Consider the following 19,779-nt stretch of genomic DNA (forward strand, 5'->3'; position numbering starts at 1 on the left):
TCTTCAATTTTCTGTGTTGTCAGCTGCCCATATTCTGACGTCAACTTGAACAAAGAACGTATTTTACCAGATCGTTTAAGTGGAGAGATGCCGCTAGCCAGTCCATCTGTCCCCAAGAACAGAAGGATAGAAGTAAATGAAAGATCAGCCTGTCCTGTAATCAAGTAATTAAGATCTAAATAGTATTAACAACTTACAATAATATCATTTTATTTAAATGCTATATTACATAATTTACAGAACTTGAAGGCTCTATTGTCTCGAAAAACCTGTGCTTTTCTCTACATTGCTATTTCCAGAGAAGAAATGGCCCTGTCAGAGCTGAGCTTGCAGATGATTGAGCTGACAAAAATTGATGCTGATTTCATTATGTATGATTTAGCAAGATTACAGACCATTAAGATGTTGTTTATTATTTAAAATCAGTTGTTTAATGGTTAATTTCACTTGTGGAAATGATTCATTTTGTTTTTACATTTGTTAGAGCAGTTTAACTGATGTGTATATATGAGTGTTGATGCTTGAAAAACAGCCCTAATAAATTTGGTTTTATTGGCGGGGAAGTGGGGAATCAAATTATTGGGGGTGAGTTTTGCAATAAGCAGCAACAGGCCTGGAGTTAAGGCCCTGGGGCGATTTATTCTTCTTCGAGTGCTTGCTCGTGTCCATTCCATGTTAGGTGTGCGTGCGCTGCATGCACCGTTGCTGGAGATTTTTCCCTCAGTGGAAAATTGCTCTAGTGCCCTGTGATGCTGCGTGCTCATGCACCAATATAAGGGGTCCGGCCAACCCTGCACCCTCTCAATTCCTTCTTACTACCCGTGACAGTCGCTCAAACAACTTCTCTTGCGTAGGCAAGACAGTCAGTGATTTATTTTGTTCTCTATTTAGTTATCTTCAGTTTTAATTCTAGTAGTAGTGTACATAGGGTATATAGTATTAGTGCATACTAATTAGACCACCCTCTTATAGCTTAGAGGAGCGTACTCTGCCCCTGGGGCCGGGAATGCCGCAGTCTCCAGGCTTCAAACCCTGCACCTCCTGCGACAAGCCCATACTGGCGAGCGACCTACACTCCAGCTGTCTGAAGTGTCTGAGGGAAGCTTATGTACAATAGCATTGTCAAATCGGCCACAAATTCAGCCTTGTACGAAAAAGGACAGGGAGGCTAGACTAAGGGCTATCGTGATAAAAGCCGCACTTAGGCTGGCGTTGGAGCCAAGCTAGTCGGACTTGGCATCGAGCACCTTGGCTTCGGTGTGAAGTGCTCCTCTGGCAACACGTTTCTCGGCACCGTTTAACATCTCTGGTACTGAGAAAGAAACACAAGAAACATGGTCCGAGAGGGGACGCGTCCTGGAACCAGGAAAGGACAAGCAAGCGGAGTGTGACCCCTGTCAGGCCACTCCCGCTCCACTTGCAGCACCCTGTTCGCAGGTGCCATTGAGTCTGGTGCGGGACAATTCACCGACAGTGGGGGAATATTGTGGTGCCAGTGGGATTAAGGTGCCGTCCACCTTGGAGGCCTTTGTGTCGTCCAAGGACCTGATGACACTCCAGGTTCTGCTGACCCTGATGGGGCAACTACCATTGCCGACAAGAGCATCGAGCAGAAGGGAACAGGTTACCCAGAGCTGCTATCCAGCACTAGATCTTCTGTTACCGATCAGGGAAAACCGGTTCTACCGTCATCGGTGGAGACTTCTTGGACCCTCAGCAGCAGCCCGCAGAAGCAGGGGTATCAGCCCCCATTCCATGGTCTCCTCAAGATGACTCATCCTCTGAGTTGGAGGTGGAGCCTTGCACACAAACAAGAGGCCGTCACTAGTACTTAACTTACATCCCACTGGTTCTCAGCACGGGTGCCACCCCAGCACCTGGCAGGTCCAGTGGCCATTTTGGAATCTGTGGGGTTTTTCCCCCGGTACCAGGACTGCCTTCCAGCTGTTCATGCTCGGTGGTGTCCAAGAGAAGGACTCCCACGCCATCCAGCACCTCACCCAGACTCTGGTATCGAGCTCAGTACCGACACTTAGGATTTAGGCCTGTGTGCTGTGATCGGTACAGAAGAGGAGGAGGAAGGCCCCCCACCAGTACACGTCTCTTCCTCCTCTCCAGACAAAGCTGTCTTGGGACTGAACAGCTTGGTGTCACAGGACAACTTTAGAGGTCACAGGAACTATTGAAAATTGTGGTTCTAACCTGGGGCTAGAGGTGGAGGTTCTTAAAGAGTCCTCACATGGCCTCATTGACATTTTGGCTGCCGCGGGCCCATCAAAAGTGGCCCTACCCCTCAATTACGTCGTTACAGGTCCAGTCAGGTCACTATGGCAGACCCCATCCTCTCTGCCTCCCACCTCAAAGAGAGCAGGGAAAAGGTACTACATTCCTGCCAAGGGATATGAATACCTGAATCCCCACCCTCTTCCTGGGTCCCTTGTGGTCACAGTGGCCAAAGAGAGACAGACAAGGGCAGGTAGGCACAACCCCCAAGCAAAAGGACTTTAAAAAGCTAGATCTGTTCGGTAGAAAGATTTATTCTATGGGTGGCTAACAGGTTTGCATCTCCAACCAGCAGGGCTTGCTTGCGGAAGTATGATTATAACATTTGGGATTCCATGGCAAAGTTTAAGGACTCGTTGCCACAGGACTCCAAGCAAAAGTTCTCTGCTGTTATGGAGGAAGGGAAGACCATAGCCAGGGCCTCCTTCCAAGTAGCCCTAGCCGCAGCTGATGTGGCAGCCAGAACGATGGCTTCGGCTGAGGTAATGAGGACGTGCTCCTGCTTCCAGTCTTCAGGGCTGCCACCTGAGCAGTCCATCCGAGATTTTCCCTTTGAGGGAACTTCCCTCTTCTCTGAGCAGACGGTCTCAAAACTCCATGGTCCAAAAGATTCCAGGCCTACCCTCAGCTCCCTGGGCCTCTACTCCCGGCACCTTCAAGGAAGCATTTCAGACCTCAGCAGCCGACCCGCTTCTCAACTCTGCTGCCTTGCCAGGACCCATTTCAAAACAGAGCAGGGGTTACAAGCACAGGCAACTGCCCTCCTGCACCTCATCCTCACTACCGTATTCACAGATACCCGGGAGGCCCCAAACAGAACTTTTGAAGGGGCATCCGAGGGCGTTATATCAGTTCCCTTACCGGATCTTGCCCCCTTTTTGTTTTTGTTTTCAGACCAACTCTCCCACTTCAGCCTGTCATGGTCCCTCATCTCGGACCACTGGGTACTGAGTACAGTGGAGGAAGGTTACACCCTTCAGTTTTCTTCCACCCCTCCCTTACACCCTCCCCCCCATCCCTGTCCCTCTTACGAACAACTTCTAGTCCAGGAGGTTCTAGTCCTATTCCTGCAGGTAGAGGCTGTGGAGGAGGTGCCTCAGAATTTGAGAGGGAAAGGGATTTACTCCCGCTGTTTCCTAATACCGAAAGCCAAAGGGGGTGGGGTTGGGGGGAGAAGCTTCCACCCATCCTAGACATGCGTCGCCTCAAGAGTTACCTCAAGAAACTGAGGTTCCACATGGTCTCCCTGGTCTCTATTATTCCCTCCCTGGTTCCAGTAGACTGGTATGCCACCTTCAACTTGAAAGATGCCTATTTCCACATCTCCATCTTCCGGGGCCACAGAAGATTCCTCAAATTTATTGTAAACCAGACCTATTGCCAGTTCACCATCCTCTCCTTTGGCCTGTTGGTAGCCCCTCGGGTTTTCGAAAAATGCATGCCAGTGATGGCGACCTTCCTCAGAAGCCACAGCGTTCAAGTTTATCCTTACCTTGATGACTGGCTGTGATCAAGGGCTGGTCCGAGGCTCAGGTGAAAGCTAGCATTAGCCTGGTCCAGCCACTTTCCATGCCCTGGGCTATTGATAAATGAGCAAAAGTTGAATCTCATCCCCTCCAGAGGATAGAGGTTATTGGAATGGTGCTCCATTCTACCTGGGCCAGAGCCTTCCTCCCAGAGTCTCGGTTCCAAACAATGTCGGCTTTGATATCCAAGGTCAAGGCCCACCTGGTCACAACAGTCCATTTTTGCCTCAGACTTTTGGGTCACATGGCTGCGTGCATTTATGTGGTATGGCACACAAGACTACATCTCAGGCCCCTTCAAGCTTGGCTGGCTTATGTGTAGTCACTGAACCATCACCACTTGGAATGGGTGCTTACAATCCCCATCCTGGTCCTTGTCTCTCTCAACTGGTGAAGAGATCTCCGTTCAGTATGTGCAGGCGTTAACTTTGTTACCCCCCAGTCTTCCATATCCCTAATTTCAGATGCATCCAGTTTGGGCGGGGCTCACCTCAAGCACCTCAGGAACTGTGGTCCCAGGAAGAGCTCTCCTTGCACATAAACGTCAGCTAGCTCAGAGCCGTCTGCTTAATTTGCCAAGTGTTCCTACCCCAGATCACGGGCAAAGTTGTATGAGTGCTCATGGACAACGTGGTAGCCATGTTTTACATCAACAGACAGGAAGGAGTGTGCTTGTCTACCCTGTGTCAAGAGGCCATTCGCCTGTGGGACTTCTGCATGAAACACTCCTTCCACCTCAAAGCTTCCCATCTTCCGCAAGCCTGGAACGCTCTGGCAGATCACCTCAGCAGATCTTTCTCTTCTCACCATGAGTAATCTGTTCACTCAGAGGAGACCAGATCCATCTTCCAGAGGTGGGGATCTCCCCTGTAGACCTGTTCACAACCAAACAGAACAGGATAAGCCATCAGTTTTGCTCACTGCAGTCACAGCCCTGGCTCTCTCTCAGATGCCTTCCTATTTCCATGGACAGAACTCCTGTTCTATGTGTTTTCTCACGTTCTTCTGGTGCACAAGGTCCTTCTGAAAGTCAAGCGAGACCAAGTAAGGGTCATCCTTATAGCCCTAGCATGGCCGTGACAGCACTGCTTGGACACATTGCTGGATCTGTCAGTAGCACCCCTGCTGCCACTCCTGACCCTCCCGGAATTGATCTTGCAAGATCACATGTTTATTCCATTTGAACCTCAGGACTCTCCACCTGACCACATTAAATCTCCATGGTTGAACCCAGCGGAGCAGGCCTCTTCAGAACAAGTCCGTCAGGTCTTGCTAGGTAGTAGGAAACTGTCTACTAGAGTGATTTATCTAGCCAAGAGAAAGCGTTTCTCGGTGTGGTCTTCCCAATGAGGATTCTTACCAATTCAGTCACCCTACCAGTCCGTGCTGGAATACTTGCTCCATCTGAAACACCAGGGCCTAGCCCTTTCATCTCTGAAAGTGCATCTACTGGCTATCTGAGCCCTCCAGTGAACAGTAGGTTGGTCTTCTCACACAAAATGTCCATCTGCTTCCTCAAGGAATTAGAGACTTTATCCTCAAATTTGCAAACCTATCCCACCATAGGACCTAAACCTGGTCCTGGCAAAACTCACGGGCTCTCCCTTTAAGCCGCTGGCATTGTGCCGTCAGTCGTATCTCTCCTGGAAGGTTGCCTTCCTGGTAGCAATTACCTTGGCCAGGAGGGTCTCAGAAATCAGGGCCCTTACTTTGGAACCCCCATATAAAGTGTTCTGTAAGGACATGGTTCAACTGCGCCCCACCCAGCGTTCCTCCCAAAGGTGGTCTCGCAGTTTCATAGTAATCAGGCTATTTTCCTGCCAGTTTTCTTCCCAAAATCGCACAAGAGTTTGGAGGAGCAGCGTCTCCGCATGCTGGATATTAGACACTCCCTGGCCTTCTACATTGAGAGGACCAAGCCGTTCCGTAAATCCATACTGCTCTTTGTGGCAGTAGCAGACAGGATGAAAGGCCTACTGCTTTTGGCCCAGAGAATGTCATCCTGGATCACTTCCTGAATTTGTATGTGCTATGAGCAGGCGGGCGGCCCACCTCCTGCCATCTTGACCGGTCATTCAAGAAGAGCTCGGGCTTCTTTAGCAGCGTTTCTGGCCAAGGTCCCAGTCCAAGACCTCTGCAGAGCAGCGACCTGGTCATCGTTAAATACCTTTTCCTCCCAGTACACCATCACCCAGCAGGCAAGAGATGATGCCAAGTTTGGTAGAGTAGTGTTGCAATCCACGTGTCCATGAACTCTGAGCCCACCTCCTCAGGTATCCCTTGGGAGTCATGTAACGTGAAATGGACATGAGCATGCACTCGAAGAAGAAAAAAGTTACACTAACCTTTCCGTAACTGTTGTTCTTAGAGATGTGTTGCTCAAGTCCATTCCATGACCCACCCTCCTGCCCCTTTGTCAGAGTTAGCTGCCAAAAAGGAACTGAGAGGGTGTGGGGCTGTCCGGGTCCTTATACCGGCGCCTGAGCATGGGGCACTAGAGGTCGCTAGCGCTGATCTGACAGATATCACTGAGGCAGAAATCTCTGGTGACAGTGCACACTGCGCACGCACACCTAACGTGGAATGGACATGAGCAAGACCTCTCAAAGAACAAGCGTTTTGGAAAGGTTAATAACCATTTTTTATTAGAAGCACTGGGGAGAAAATGGTTGTGGTGGCAAGGGGCTGGTCATATGCTTGTTTTCAACAGTTTCAGGTTTTTACACCAAAATCAATTGCAAACACCTGGAGTGCGGGGGAGGGGTGTGTGTGTGTGCGCAGTATTTCTAAGGGCTACATTTGAGTGAAATGTGCTAATGGTGACTTCTTTTGGACTCCAGAATTTCACCCAGTATAATGCCCTTGAATTTTGAATATGTAGTGTTTTAAATGCTGTTTTCATGGAGAAGCCCCACTTTACGGTTACAAACAAAGAGGGTGTTCAGCTATTAAAGGTTCACTGTCTGGTTAAATTATCCCCAGATTGTAGGATTGTGCTAATGTATTAGAACTAGGAAGTGAAATTGACAATAAACTGACTAGTTCCATTGGTGCCTACAGTAACTTCACTTCAATGGGAATAGTATCAGGCCCTAACCTATTTTGATTGTCCAAGACACAACAATGCATACATTCTTTTTAAAGAAAAAACTGTGGAAAGAAATTTTAAAGTTCTTTTGTATTACTGTTATACTGGTAGGCTTTTCAAAAGCACTCAGTGCTGGGCAAACTCTACTCCCATTGAAGTCAGTGGGAGTTTTACCTGTGACAATACGGTAAATTTACACAGCATTTCAGAGCAAGTGGCAGTGAGCCTGCAAGCCCAGGTCGACAGACTTGAGCTAGGAGGACTGGTGCTAATGCTCTAAAAATAGCTATATATCTACTGCTTTGAAGTTGTGGCTGGAGCTGAACTTTTGTCAGTTTGTAAAGTTTTGTTAGTAGCAGGGAAGGAAATTTTATTTTTCTTTAAATATATGATTTCTTGCGGTATCAATATTTCTTTAATTACAGCAATGAATCTTCAACCACATAGAAAATAAACTGACAGCTCAGATTTCAAAACGTTATCAATTTGTTTTAATAGTGACAGAAAATGTCCTAGCCCTGGTCACACTGGCTCAAAATCTTCAGCTCATAATCGATCATCTGGGAAATCTGTGTCAGAGATGACAAAGCAGGAAGATACAGAAAATAAATCTCCTTGCAAAGAACTTCTATTATGTGATGCCAAAGACAAGAAACCTTCTAGGTATGTGTCTTTCAACTACCTTTGAAATATATATTGTTTGGAGACTACGTGTGAAATGCAGCTTGTTACATACATACAGTACAGTGATTTATTAGTGAAATTCCCAGGAAGGCGTGGGGAGACACAAGGAAGCCATGCAGTTGTCTCTAAATTAAAGACTAGAATAAATAGTGTGTCATAATGTATACAGCCAGTGAATAATGCAGACCATAGGGAAAAATGAAGATACGTATATTCCTGAACAGGGAAATTATTGACTGTGTAGAGGTGAGGAATTTCGCTGCGTTCTCCTTAAAAATAAATTACGTTTTTAAAGGAAAAGTGCTTATTTAACTCACTAAGGTTTTGTATTAATTGTTTGGGCTGAAAGGAGCAAGGTGTGTTTAAGCTAGTTTTTAAAACAATCAAAATTTTGACTAGTGTTACAGAAAAGTTGCTATTGTCAGTATATGTGAAATTAAAATGTAAACATATCAGTGACTTCAGTGGGGCTTCATGTGGGTAAAGGAACCTACTCAAGTTAAACTCATTGCAGATTTGAAGCCTTATTTTGGTGGCTATTATCCTACACTAGAATGAGCCAGCCTTGCTTAATTCTGTGCATCTTCACGTTATCTCAAACATTCAGAACACCCAAATTATAAGTGGTGATAGTAGCAAATTAGTTGAGATACAGTTCTCTGCCTAGGAATGTTAATCAAATAGAGTAGATATCTCAAAGTAATGTTTAGATTATTGAAGCTTACTGTTTAATTAAGAAGCAATTCAATCCCCAGAAACTTGGATCTACTCAGTGATTTCTTTAATTAAAGAATCTGCAAATCTACTTTTTGATATAACTGTTTACGAATAAAAAAAATAACATAGCAGTAATTGAAAACTTCGAGTAGACGCAGCCATGTATTCCGTGTATTCCACTTAGGTGTGTGCACTCCCAGTGTAAATTTGTCTACCAGTTCTTGTAGAGGCGCAGCGCTCGCACCATGTGGCTGTAGCCGCTCCTCTGGCCTGTGGTCTTAACCTCACAACCTCTCAACTAGTTTAGTTTTCTCTTGTTGTAAATAGTTAGTAGTATCCTGAGTGTTAGATTAGCAGTAGTTATGATCATTTAGATTTTCTCGGTGATGCCCTCATGGGGGTTTAAACACTGTTCTTTGTGTGGGGGAGCAATTCCCAACTGTGGTCCCAACACATGGTTGCTCACTTTGTCTCAGTGAGGCCCACGTTAAAGAGCATTGTGCGATTGCAGATTGTTCTAGAAATTGACTCAAGTGGCTTGGGACCTTTGCCCGAAGCAGCGCCTGCTTCGGTACTGAGGCCCTCATCAGGTTGGAGACTGTCGTGGGGTTCTGAGTGTGCTTCCACTTCACGTTCTAGAGCAGGCACCTCTCTGAAGAAGCAGAGGAGCCATTCCCCGTCAACTATGCCGAGGAAAGGGTCGTTTTAAGACCAGTCGAGACCGCTCAAGGTCTTGGGGTGACTCTTCCACCTCCCCCAGGAAAACTGTGGACTGGCACAGAGTTAGTGCCACCACATGGGGATGGCCTGGATATGTCTATCCCTTCCTTGGTACCAAGTATAGAGGTTAAAAGCCCTGTACCATTTACTCCGGTTTTGGCCCCTGGGCATCTGTTGAGTCCAGTACTGATGAGGGAGATGCCAGCACCAACTGTTTCCATGTCGGCAGGGTACCAGGCAGCTACAGACTTCCTCCACCTTGAGTCCTGACCTCTCCTTTGGTCCAGGACTTTGCCAGGGCTGCATCATCTGTAGTCCTGTTGACTGAACGAGCTGCTGAACATTCAGGTCTCTTGGCGCAACACCCCAGTGTTCTTTCTCCACAGGCTGTGGAAGTAGGGCCCGTACAGATCTCCTCAGCACCACTGCAGTCAGCACCACAGATATTACCATGGCAACTTTCACTATGGCTTTCAACAGAGGCAGCAGTATCATCCATATCACACATTTGTCCAGCCTTTCCCTCCTCCGAGGCAATGGGACTACCCCAGAAAGAGGGATAGGTCCCACAGGAGAAAGCTGTCGGGCTCTGGGTTCAGCCAGTTCTCTTCTGATCTTCCCTAAGCAGCCATTTTGACTCCTTGGTTCAAAGCACTGTTCCAGTTGTTGCTCCTCCCTCCTCATCTCCCTTCTTTGGGGCAGGCTGGCCCACTTTCACAATGCTTGGGACTTGATTGCCACCAACAGCTGGGTCCTAAGCACCATCATTTCAGGTTATGCCATCCAGTTCCTTTCCATCTCTCCTCCCCACCCTCCCTCCCTGTCCCTCTTCAGGGACTGTTTTCATGAGATATTGCTCCTGAAGCAGGTCTGCTGGCTTTGGGAGCAGTGGAGGAAGTTCCTCTGGAACACCGAGGTCTTGATTTGTGCTCCCAGTACTTTCTTGTACCCAAATCCAAGGCAGGGGTAAGACCCATCCTTGATCTTTGTGACCTCAACAAATATATCAAGTACATGAGATTCAAAATGGTCACTCTATGGAGTGTTCTCCCTGCGTTGTCTCAGGACAATTGGTTTGTTGTTCTGGACCTTCAGGATGCCTACTTTTCATGTGGCAATTTTGCGGAGCCTCAGAAAGTTCCTTTGATTCATCATGGCAGAGCGCCACTTTCAAGTGCACAGGGCTTCTATTCAGCCTCTTTTCTGCCCCCTGGGTTTTTAACAAATGCATGGTTATTGTTAGGGCATATGTCAGGAAGAAGGGTATTCACGTTTTCTCATATCTGGACAACTGGTTACTGATGGGTAGATCCAGAGAGGAAGTTCTTGCTCACATCAGCACCACGTTGCACTTGCTCGACTGTCTGGGTCTCCTCCTAAACACCAGGAAGTCAACTTGGCTCCCACTCAGAAAATCAGATTTATTGGGGCCCTGTTAGATTCCATGACATTGAAAGTGTTTCTGTCAACTGACCGTTTTCAGACAGTTTGCTACCTTTGCCTCAGTTTTCAGTCTCAGCCTTCCACAACAGTTTGGAGGTGTCTGCGACTCTTCGGACACATTTCCGCTTGCACCCAGGTGGTCCAATATGTGAAGTTGCGCTTTTGCCCCCTTCAGATGCGTCTCAGGACCATTTACCATCCTGCTGTTTATGAATTGGAGCTTAAATTCATAACTTTGCTAGACACTGAAAATCATGGACTGAATAGAGACACTGGATTTATGGCTTAGTACAACAATCTGTAACCCCCTCCCAGTTGCTTTCCTCCTTATGACTTGGAAAAGTGTTAAACTGCCACTTCACCTTGAATGGTCCCTTGAAATACGTTTTAACTACGTATACTAAACAATCTATTCGGATCTTGTATTTAGCCGTGACACTTCGAGTTAGGCTATGTCTACACTACGGACCTTACTATGGCACAGCTGTACTGCTGCAGCTGCACCACTAAGGTCTCCCGTGGAGCCACTCTATGCCAGTGGGAGACAACTCTTCTGCCGGCATAACTAAACCACCCCAAACAAGCAGTAGTATCTCTGTCGGTGGGAGAGCATTTCTGTCTGTGGACATAGCTGTCGACACTGGCACTTTTGTTGGTGAATCTTATGTCGGTCAGGGGTGTATTTTTCCATATCCCAACCAGCAAAAGTTTTACCAACCAAAGGGCTAGTGTAGACAAAGCCTTAGTTTCCCAGACCTGAAGAAGAGGTCGGTGTAAGCTCGAGAATGTGACTCTCTCACCAACGGAAGCTGGTCTAATAAAAGGCATTACCTCACCCACTTTTGTATCCATAATATGCTGGCACTAACACAGCTACAACGCTGCATATTTATGGTACCTCAGATAACTCTTTTGGTTCAAGAATTGACACATTTCCAGTCTGTGAAATCAGAAAACAAAATTACTTTATGGTGAGAGTATTTTGAAAGGAAATGAAATTGTAATGGAAATAATCAATCAACTTTGTTGCAGGTACTAGGCATATAATCTTTAAACTTCCATGCAAAGTTTGGATTAGTGGAGTCAATAAAAGGTTAATCCATTTCCTGAAAATAGATACTGTAGATTTTTCCATAGAAAATAATAGGAAAAATGAAGTGATACTTTTATCAGTAATAGTCAAGATTTTTTATAATCCCAAATATGATTCTTCACGATCAACACTGCTGCCTAAAAGAGTACCTCTGTGAAATTTCTGTTTAAACTGAAATTGCGTTTGTGAAATACAGGACAAAGCAAAGAAAAATTACCATAGGGCCTCTTATTTTGATCAACAGCATGCCAACAGAAAATGGAAGAGAATTATATATATGGACAGCACATTCAAATTCTGTTATTGACTCTATTTTTTAATAAGTGGAAAATATATCATAACTCAAACACCGTGAAACATACAGGGTACAAAAATTAAGATAAAACATAAGAAGAAAATTGATCCCAGCTATTTTTAGCTAGTATAATAAAAGGTAAATTAAGTATCTGGTTATAATTCCAGGTCATTAAAGATTTTCCTTATAAAATGTAGGCAGCAAGTACAATATTGACAATACATAAAGGTGTTTTTAATTTTATAAGACGCAATTATGGCCTGATGCAAGTCTTTCAGAAATCAGTGGAGAGACTTTGACTTCAGTGCGAGTTGGATCAAGCCCTTAATGAGCATGATACAGTAACACTAATTAATTGCAAACAAACAAAAGCTCACTCTTAACCTATTAGAAGGATACAATCATGTACAGAGGTAAAAGATAATTGCCTCAAACAGAATAGTCACGGCCAAGATCTTCAAAAGTAGGAGTCTTAGATTTAGCCTTCTCAATTCATACATAGGTTCCTAAATCAGTGGCCTGATTTTCAAATGTGGTGAGTCCCCACTGAATGCCACAGGATTATTTTTCAGTTTAACAGAGGAAAGAGGGCCATTGTGCCCTAACTCTGAGTATACAATAGACTTTTATCAAGATACCTGTTAAAGGACTGTGTAAAGCTCAAAACAGTTTAGCACAAAGCTGAGGAGGTTTCCAAGCTCTCTGGCATCCTATTATAGATCACCTAGTGCCCTCAGATTTTCCCAAACTGTTTCCATTAGAGATTTTCAGACTTTCTCTCTTTCCCTTCCTCCTAGACATCCATATTTTTAAAAAAATGTTAGAACATTCAGTTATTTGCATCTTTTAACATCTGCAATTTTTTTTCCCTTGGAACAACCTGGAATGATCAAGAGATTAAAACTGAAGATAGATAAATGTGCTTGCAGGATTGGATCCAAAAGCATATTTTAGGAAATTGGGCAATTATAATTTTAAGGTAGATTTATAGCACTTCCACAGCTGCAAAGGAAACCTAACATAAGTAGTCAGCTATGGAAGTATTTACAATTAAGAAACATGAACACTCAAATTTGAGAATTAAATAGAGCCAATTTGCAAAATAAGTCTGATATTCTTTAACTGTAATGCATTTAACCAAACTGGATAAAGCCCACTATATGGATATTTTTACTAAAATGGCTTTCTGAGAAATAGTTAAAAGTTGGTATGTACTTTGTCACTATGAGGTTCCAGTGTTAACAACCATGGAGATAAATGGGGAAGTCATGTATTTCTCAGAGCTTTCATTTTGTGTGTACAGTCCGTGTACTGCCTCAGTTTATATTCATAAGGCATTCTCTGCACATAGGGTTAGAAACCAAATTTTTATATAAATAAAAGCTTGAAACGACAGCAACTCTTTACATTTGTGCCAAAGCATGGAATTCCTGCTGTACATATTTGCATTGCGCTTCGCTATAATGCCTCTAGTTATTTTGGGCACTAATATAGCATAAGGCATAGATTCTCTAGTCCCCGAAATTCACTTGTACCATTTTTTTTCAGTGTATCAAGTGCAACACTGCTGATGTCAGTGAAGTTGTGCCCATCTGCCTGTAGTCTAATTTAAGCCCATAATATTTATATGTATTTTAAAAATAGCTTCTGAGGCCAGGTCTACACTACAAAGTTTTGTCAGCATAGTTATGTCAGTCAGGGATTGGGGGGCGGAGGGGAGGAGAAACCACACCCCCTAGCCAGTATAGCTCTGCTGGCAAAACCCCCAATCTGTACACAGCTATGCCAATACTAGGGTGCTTCTGTCAGCATAGCTAGCGCCATTCAAGGAGGTTGAATTGTTATGCCAACAGAAAAACTCCTTTTATTAGCATAAGTTGCATTTACACAAGGGGGTTCTACCAATATAACTAAACCAATGAAGGTATACCAGGAAAGCATTTATTGTGTAGACAAGGCCTATGATAAGACAAAGGGTTCCATCTGTTTGTCATTGAGCAACTTTCCTTTGCGTTGGAGGTGGTGCAACACCTACCTAATAATTGCGTTGCCTGCCAATTCTCTGTACCTATATTAATTTGAATGTTTTGCATTGTGGAATCTTAGATCAGATTTAAAGCTTTGAACACAACAAACTTACATATGTGAGTTTTAGCTACATCCTTTTTGAGTCTCCATTTCAGAGTTTGGACAGTAGGAACTATTACACATCTCCATCAATGGGAGTATAGACCCTTTAAAACCTTTTGGTGCACTTTATGGTTATAGTATAGTGTTCTTTGTGTAAGTAGCAGGGACTGTCATATAGTTAATAAGGACATTTGTCATATTTAAAAGGTTTAATGTAAGTTAATAAAACCTGAATACCTTGTTTTCCCCAGAGGAGGACAGCAAGCTAAGGACTCTGCTAAGAAGGAAGAGTGTGAAGAAGAGGAGACAGAAAATGAGCTGTCAACTTTAAATGAAACTAGAGGTAACACAGCAGTATTTTTATCTCTGGCACTAAGATCTTCAATATAAAAGCTAAATTATTTGTGTGCTGCTACTTTGTGATTCGGTTTATAGTCAAATTCACTGTTGATATAAGGAGGCACAATTCCATTGACTTCAGTGAGTTGTGCCTTTTTATGCCAGCAGCATATTTGACGCCTGTGTTTTTTGTCTTCTTGTGGTCAGGGAAGATTGTGCCTAGCACTTTATCACAGCTGTCAAAATGAGCTCTGAATTGAATACGGGCATACAAAGTCTCATTTTAAGATTATTTTTCTCCACTGAGTTTGCAAATAGCTGATTACCCATGCTGAGTTGTATAAGTGTAAAATATATCCACCAAAAAAATATACTCCACCAAAAAAACTACACTGAAAGAATATTAAGGATGCAAAGTGAAGCACTTCAGAATCAGGGTTCACCAAAGTTAAGGTTCCCCACACAGCCTCAAAGGGACCTAAGAGAAGGAAATGGGCACCTAATTCTCATTGGCTTTCAATTGAAGTTGGGCCCCAAATCCAGTTATGCCCCTTTGAAAATTCCAGTCATAGTCCTTACTTGCATGATTACTTAACATTATTTCATACCTCATGCAATTGGTAGGTTGGACAGTGCACCAATGAGGAATGAGGCAGCTGTTCATTTTTTATTTCTGTTCTCATTGTTCAGAGTGTGTACATGAAATAAGGCAGTGTTCCTTTGGACACCGTCTCGGTTACTATACATCCCCCTCCATCGATTCTGACCTTGCACCAGCTTTACACTGGTACAATTCCATTTACTTCAGTAAAGTTACTGCTGATTTACACTGGTAGAAGTCAGAGAAGAAGTCATCCTATCCACTGAGGGCCTAAATGTTAAATTACTTCAGTAGATTTACTCTGGATTACACAGTAGCAATTGTAAACGGATTACAGGCCAAAAGAAGATAGGTATTGACTCCATGGGGGCTTTGGGGCTGGAGCACCCAGGGGGGAAAAATGGTGGGTGCTAAGCACCCACTGGCAGCCCCATATCAGCTCCCTCCAGCGCCTCCTGCCTGCCGGTGGGCCCTGCAGATCAGTGCCACCCCCTCCATCCCTGTGCCTCCCACCCACCGGGATCAGCTGTTTTGTGGTGGGCAGGAGGTTCTAGAGGGGAGGGGAGAGAATCAAGGAGGCGGAACTGGGCAGGAAGAGGTGGGACAGAGGTGGGGCCTTGGCAGAAGGGGTGGATTGGGGGGGGGGCCTGGGCAGAGCCAGGAGTCAAGCACCCCCCGGCACTTTGGAAAGTCAGCACCTTGGAAGACACAGATCTGCAGGACTACAATCTCATTCACTCCACACCACAACTTTAGTCACTGTTTGCTGTCTAAACTGCTCGTTCTCAAATATCATGTGGAAAGAGGCAGTTAGTGTGAATTAGCAAGGGTCAGCCTTAGCTTGTCAGATGAAAGGGTGTCTTTTCCATCAGCTTAAAGAAATAAAGACAATGTCTGCTCCATCATAAAAAAACTGAGATACTCTTAAAAAAAAAATACTGATTTCTGAAATATTTTCATAGTGTTGCACTCTTAGAGGTGCAGTAAAGAACTCGCAGCTTAGGGGTGGGGGAGCCAAGTTGACATTAAGCCACTTTTGCACTTCAGGGCCCATGCATTAATGTAGACAGCCCTACGGATGTATCTAAATTATAGCAGCCCCACAGGGTTCCCCTCTGGGCTGCTGTATTGCCCAGAATCTCCACAGTGTTGATGCTGAAACCCTTCTCCTGACATGCATGCCCCTTTTGTATCCAGTGGCATGCCTCCTGCCCCAGAGTTTGCAATCGGAGTCCTTGGACGGGCAGCCTTATGGCAGTCTGCCATAATGCCTGTGTGGAGGAATCCTCCCGTGGCCAGAGCTAGGGATTTTAAAGTGGTGTGAAGGCTCTGGAGCAGCAACGAGGATCTTGCCAATAATGTATTTGCATTTGCAGCACCATGCTAATTAATGCTTAAATCCCAAATCAAGATCTTAAATAAAGGTGGTTTGGTAATTAATTATTGCTAGACTAATTGGCAGAGCACAAGACAGAACCCGTAGTACTGATCTTTTTCTGAGTCCTTGGTTAATTTCAACAAAGTGAAACAAAGGGGCTTGACAGGGTCTGAATTTATTTTCTAACTAATTAAGACTCTTCAAAAAATGTCATTAAATGTGTTAATGGCCAAGGACTGAATTTTAAACCACAGAAATTACATCACTGCTTCATGATAACTACTTTTCACCTATGCTTATTTCTTGCTACTACTGTTTGTTGGACTGAAACTCATTTACTTACATGTTCATATTTTCAAAAGTGTAGCTCCTTTGTTGTTGGGGTTTTGTTCTGGCCTGAGCCCAGAAATCTGCACAGCAATGAAACAGCCCTGCAGCCTGAGACCCTGCAAGTGCAAGTTAGCTGGCACAGACCAGACCTGGGGTTTTGTTTGCTGGATAGACATAGCCTGAGGATCCCACTGCTAGAGCTGTGTGGAGGGTGTAAGTTCTGTTTTGCAAAAGGATTTTGAGATTTCACAATTTGGCTTCATTCTGAAGTGGTGCGAACACAAAAATTTTAAAATTAGCTGTGAAGGGAAATTGGGGTGGGGGGGAGAGTCATTTAAGGTCATGCTATATGTTTTGTTTTAATTTTGACTTTTTTATTATATATATAATATAAATTAATCATTCAAAGTGGAAAGTCCATTTAAAACATTGAAACATTTTGTTCCGGAAATGTTGAAATGGGACATTTTTACATTGAACTTTTTTTTCTGTTTTTTTTCCCTAAAGAAAATGCCAACAAAATCTATCTGAGTTCGCAGAGTACTTCATTTTTGACAGAACTGCATGTTCCAGTGGAATATGGTTCTGTGGAAGTTTCTACGACCAGCTCTACTTACCACTTTGGAGAATTTTCTATAGAGGATTCTGCAGAATTAGATTTGTAAAGTGAAGACACGATTACTTAACCTCTATATTTAATTACCTAATCTATTCTTCACCTTCTTCTTTTATTTGTATGATGATGTGGCATTATTTACTAAAAAATGCCCAGATAGGGAGTAGGTATCTGAGTGTTATAACGACACTTCTTGATGGAGTAACAGGGGTATGTGAGTTTGTGCTGACCTAGAAACTGAAATCTCAACCTATAATAAAACTAGAGCCCCAATCTCCAGAATCTGATATTTCTTTTTATTAACAAAATTATGTTTCAAAGTCTCATGGTTGTAGAGAGAACCAGAGTGTAAATTGACCGAATGCCATCTGCCTGCTTCTGCAGAAATCCTGAAACAGTAGCTCTGAGAGGTGTGACCTACACCATTCATCTCAACCAGAGCCCGGTGGACTCTGCAGTTCTCTGGCTGTGTAATCTGGCATTTTCCCAAGCTGCTGTGGAATTCACCATTTGGCTGCAGCCAGGCACCCAGCGTGTTGTTTACTTTCTCTACTCTGCCATGATGACACCTGCCTACAGCAGCCTATATTCTCCAGCTTTCCCCACAAGAGGCAGTTAATTTGATTGCAGCACATGCTCCCTGCACTGTTCCATGGAGCTAGTCAGCAGGGGGCTGAGAAACAAGAACTGGAATCCAAGGAATGGAGGGGACAGAAGTGTAGGCTAGCTAGCTAGGTGACCCAGAGAACAATGCAGCAGCTGAGACCAGATGAGTTTGTCCTCTACACATTCTGTACGTTCACCACTTGTTCTAGATTTTCATCTCTCTCATCCTACTTTTGATGATTCTTAGTCACTCAGTTGGAGGACTGGTTACCAGATCACCTGGCAAGAGTTTGTGACTGAATCTTCCTTTTCCCCAAATTGCTCAGCTTTGAACAATTCCCTTACAAGGCAAGTTTGTCATAATATTTCTTACCAACTTAAAATAGAAAGCTAGTAAAAACACTGCATAAAAGCAGAATGTGTATACTGTGGATACAGGGCTCAAAATAGATGTCTTATTGACCACTAGATTACAGACAGCTAGAGATACTGGGCGTAATTCAGAGGTGAGTCTGCCTAAGGAACACTAGAGGGAATGTAAATTGGAGTCTACACCCTCAAAGTGCATGTTACAGCACTTTAGACTCCCTTAGGTTTAGGGCTTCTCTTCATGGTAAATGGAACCAAAATAACTACATTGGTTGCAATTCACACCTTCAGTTAGGTTGGTTCCAACACTGCGTAGACAAATTCTACCTTACCTGGATTTACACTGACTAGTATGTAATTTACACTTACTGTCACCTATAAGTGTGGCCCCCAGAGTCTGAGTGCAAGGGGAGTCCAAGCTAGTTTATTTTATATGCCAAGGGATTCGGGGAAAAGTCTGTAGCAATCAGGCCATCTTCAGCCTCCGTGGTGTGTGAGGTACATCTTAAATTCAAACATTGATAAGGGAATTTGAATATAAGAGAAATAAAACAGCAGCAAATCTATGGGCCACTCCCAGTAAAACTCAACCTCTAACAAAACAAACTGTTCATTTGTGTTGTTTTTCTCTGCCTGCATTAAACTATAAACTTCGCAAGGAAAGGATCTAGTTTTCTAAGGATTTGTAAAGAGCTATAATACATGTGTACAAACACATAAAACTACATTAAAAACCTTAAGGTTGCAATGTCAGCCATTGTCCCAGGGTCTGGGTTAGGAGAGGCAATGCACTGTGGCAGTCACACAGCTGTGGTACATCAAGGGAAATGAAGTCCAGCAGGGGAGCCCAGCCCAGAGAGAATAGGAACAGGAAGCACCTGAACCACAACTCCCATGAGGCACAGTGTCAGCATTTTAAAATCAATAATTAGTTTTCACTTGTTCACTTTTTCAACACACAAGAAAAAATTCATGGAAAACAGGCATTTTTCATGAAAAAATTGATTGTGTTGAACATTTCTGTCCACTGTTCCTGACAGAAAATTGGGTTTTCAATCAGCTCTACTGCTCAGTATAGAGGAAATGTTCGGAGATTTTGGCAGCAAGCATCTATGAGCTTTACTGAGCTTGTGCAAATGGCAATTTTCAGAGTCTTACCACTCAGTAAAATGGGGGTGTGTTTTCATGGAGACCGCAAAAGGCACCTAACTTTAGCACTCTCCCCCTACCAAATCTCAGGTTCCAGCTCCAAAGCCTGGAGGCACTACAGTGCTGGGAAGAATGGCTGGGGGGAGGGGATTAGCATTAGCAAAACTACCTTTTTCCCCTATCCTCTGTTTTAGGAACAGCTGAACTGTTTCTGCTGAAACTTTCTGAAACAGCAGACTTTCAGCATGGAAAAAATTCAGCTGGAACAGTTAAAGTTTGACAGTTATAAGCTACTGAAAACAGGCTTTTAATGGGAAGTTTTAGGCAACCTTAATTATCAATGTTGATCTCGCTCTCTCGTTCAGTACAGGTGGTGGTACTGGGAACTCCGCTTTGGAATACTGGAACAAGT

The 19,779-nt window shown here is 44.1% G+C and overlaps 2 protein-coding genes across 7 annotated transcripts in view; one reads left to right on the forward strand and one right to left on the reverse strand.

Annotated features, from left to right (window-relative positions):
• The window catches only part of L3MBTL3 (L3MBTL histone methyl-lysine binding protein 3), a 148,964-nt gene that overhangs the window by 117,745 nt on the left and 11,440 nt on the right, over positions 1-19,779 (forward strand). For all 3 annotated transcript variants that reach the window (XM_074948407.1, XM_074948406.1, XM_074948408.1), the window contains exons 17-19: positions 24-164; positions 7,396-7,560; positions 14,231-14,322. In XM_074948407.1, the coding sequence (XP_074804508.1) occupies positions 24-164; positions 7,396-7,560; positions 14,231-14,322 (398 nt within the window). The remainder of the gene's footprint in view (positions 1-23; positions 165-7,395; positions 7,561-14,230; positions 14,323-19,779) is intronic.
• The window catches only part of SAMD3 (sterile alpha motif domain containing 3), a 309,380-nt gene that overhangs the window by 3,033 nt on the left and 286,568 nt on the right, over positions 1-19,779 (reverse strand). The window lies entirely within an intron of this gene.

Source organism: Natator depressus, chromosome 3 (genome assembly GCF_965152275.1).
Source record: "Natator depressus isolate rNatDep1 chromosome 3, rNatDep2.hap1, whole genome shotgun sequence".
Taxonomy (NCBI): Eukaryota; Metazoa; Chordata; order Testudines; family Cheloniidae; genus Natator; species Natator depressus.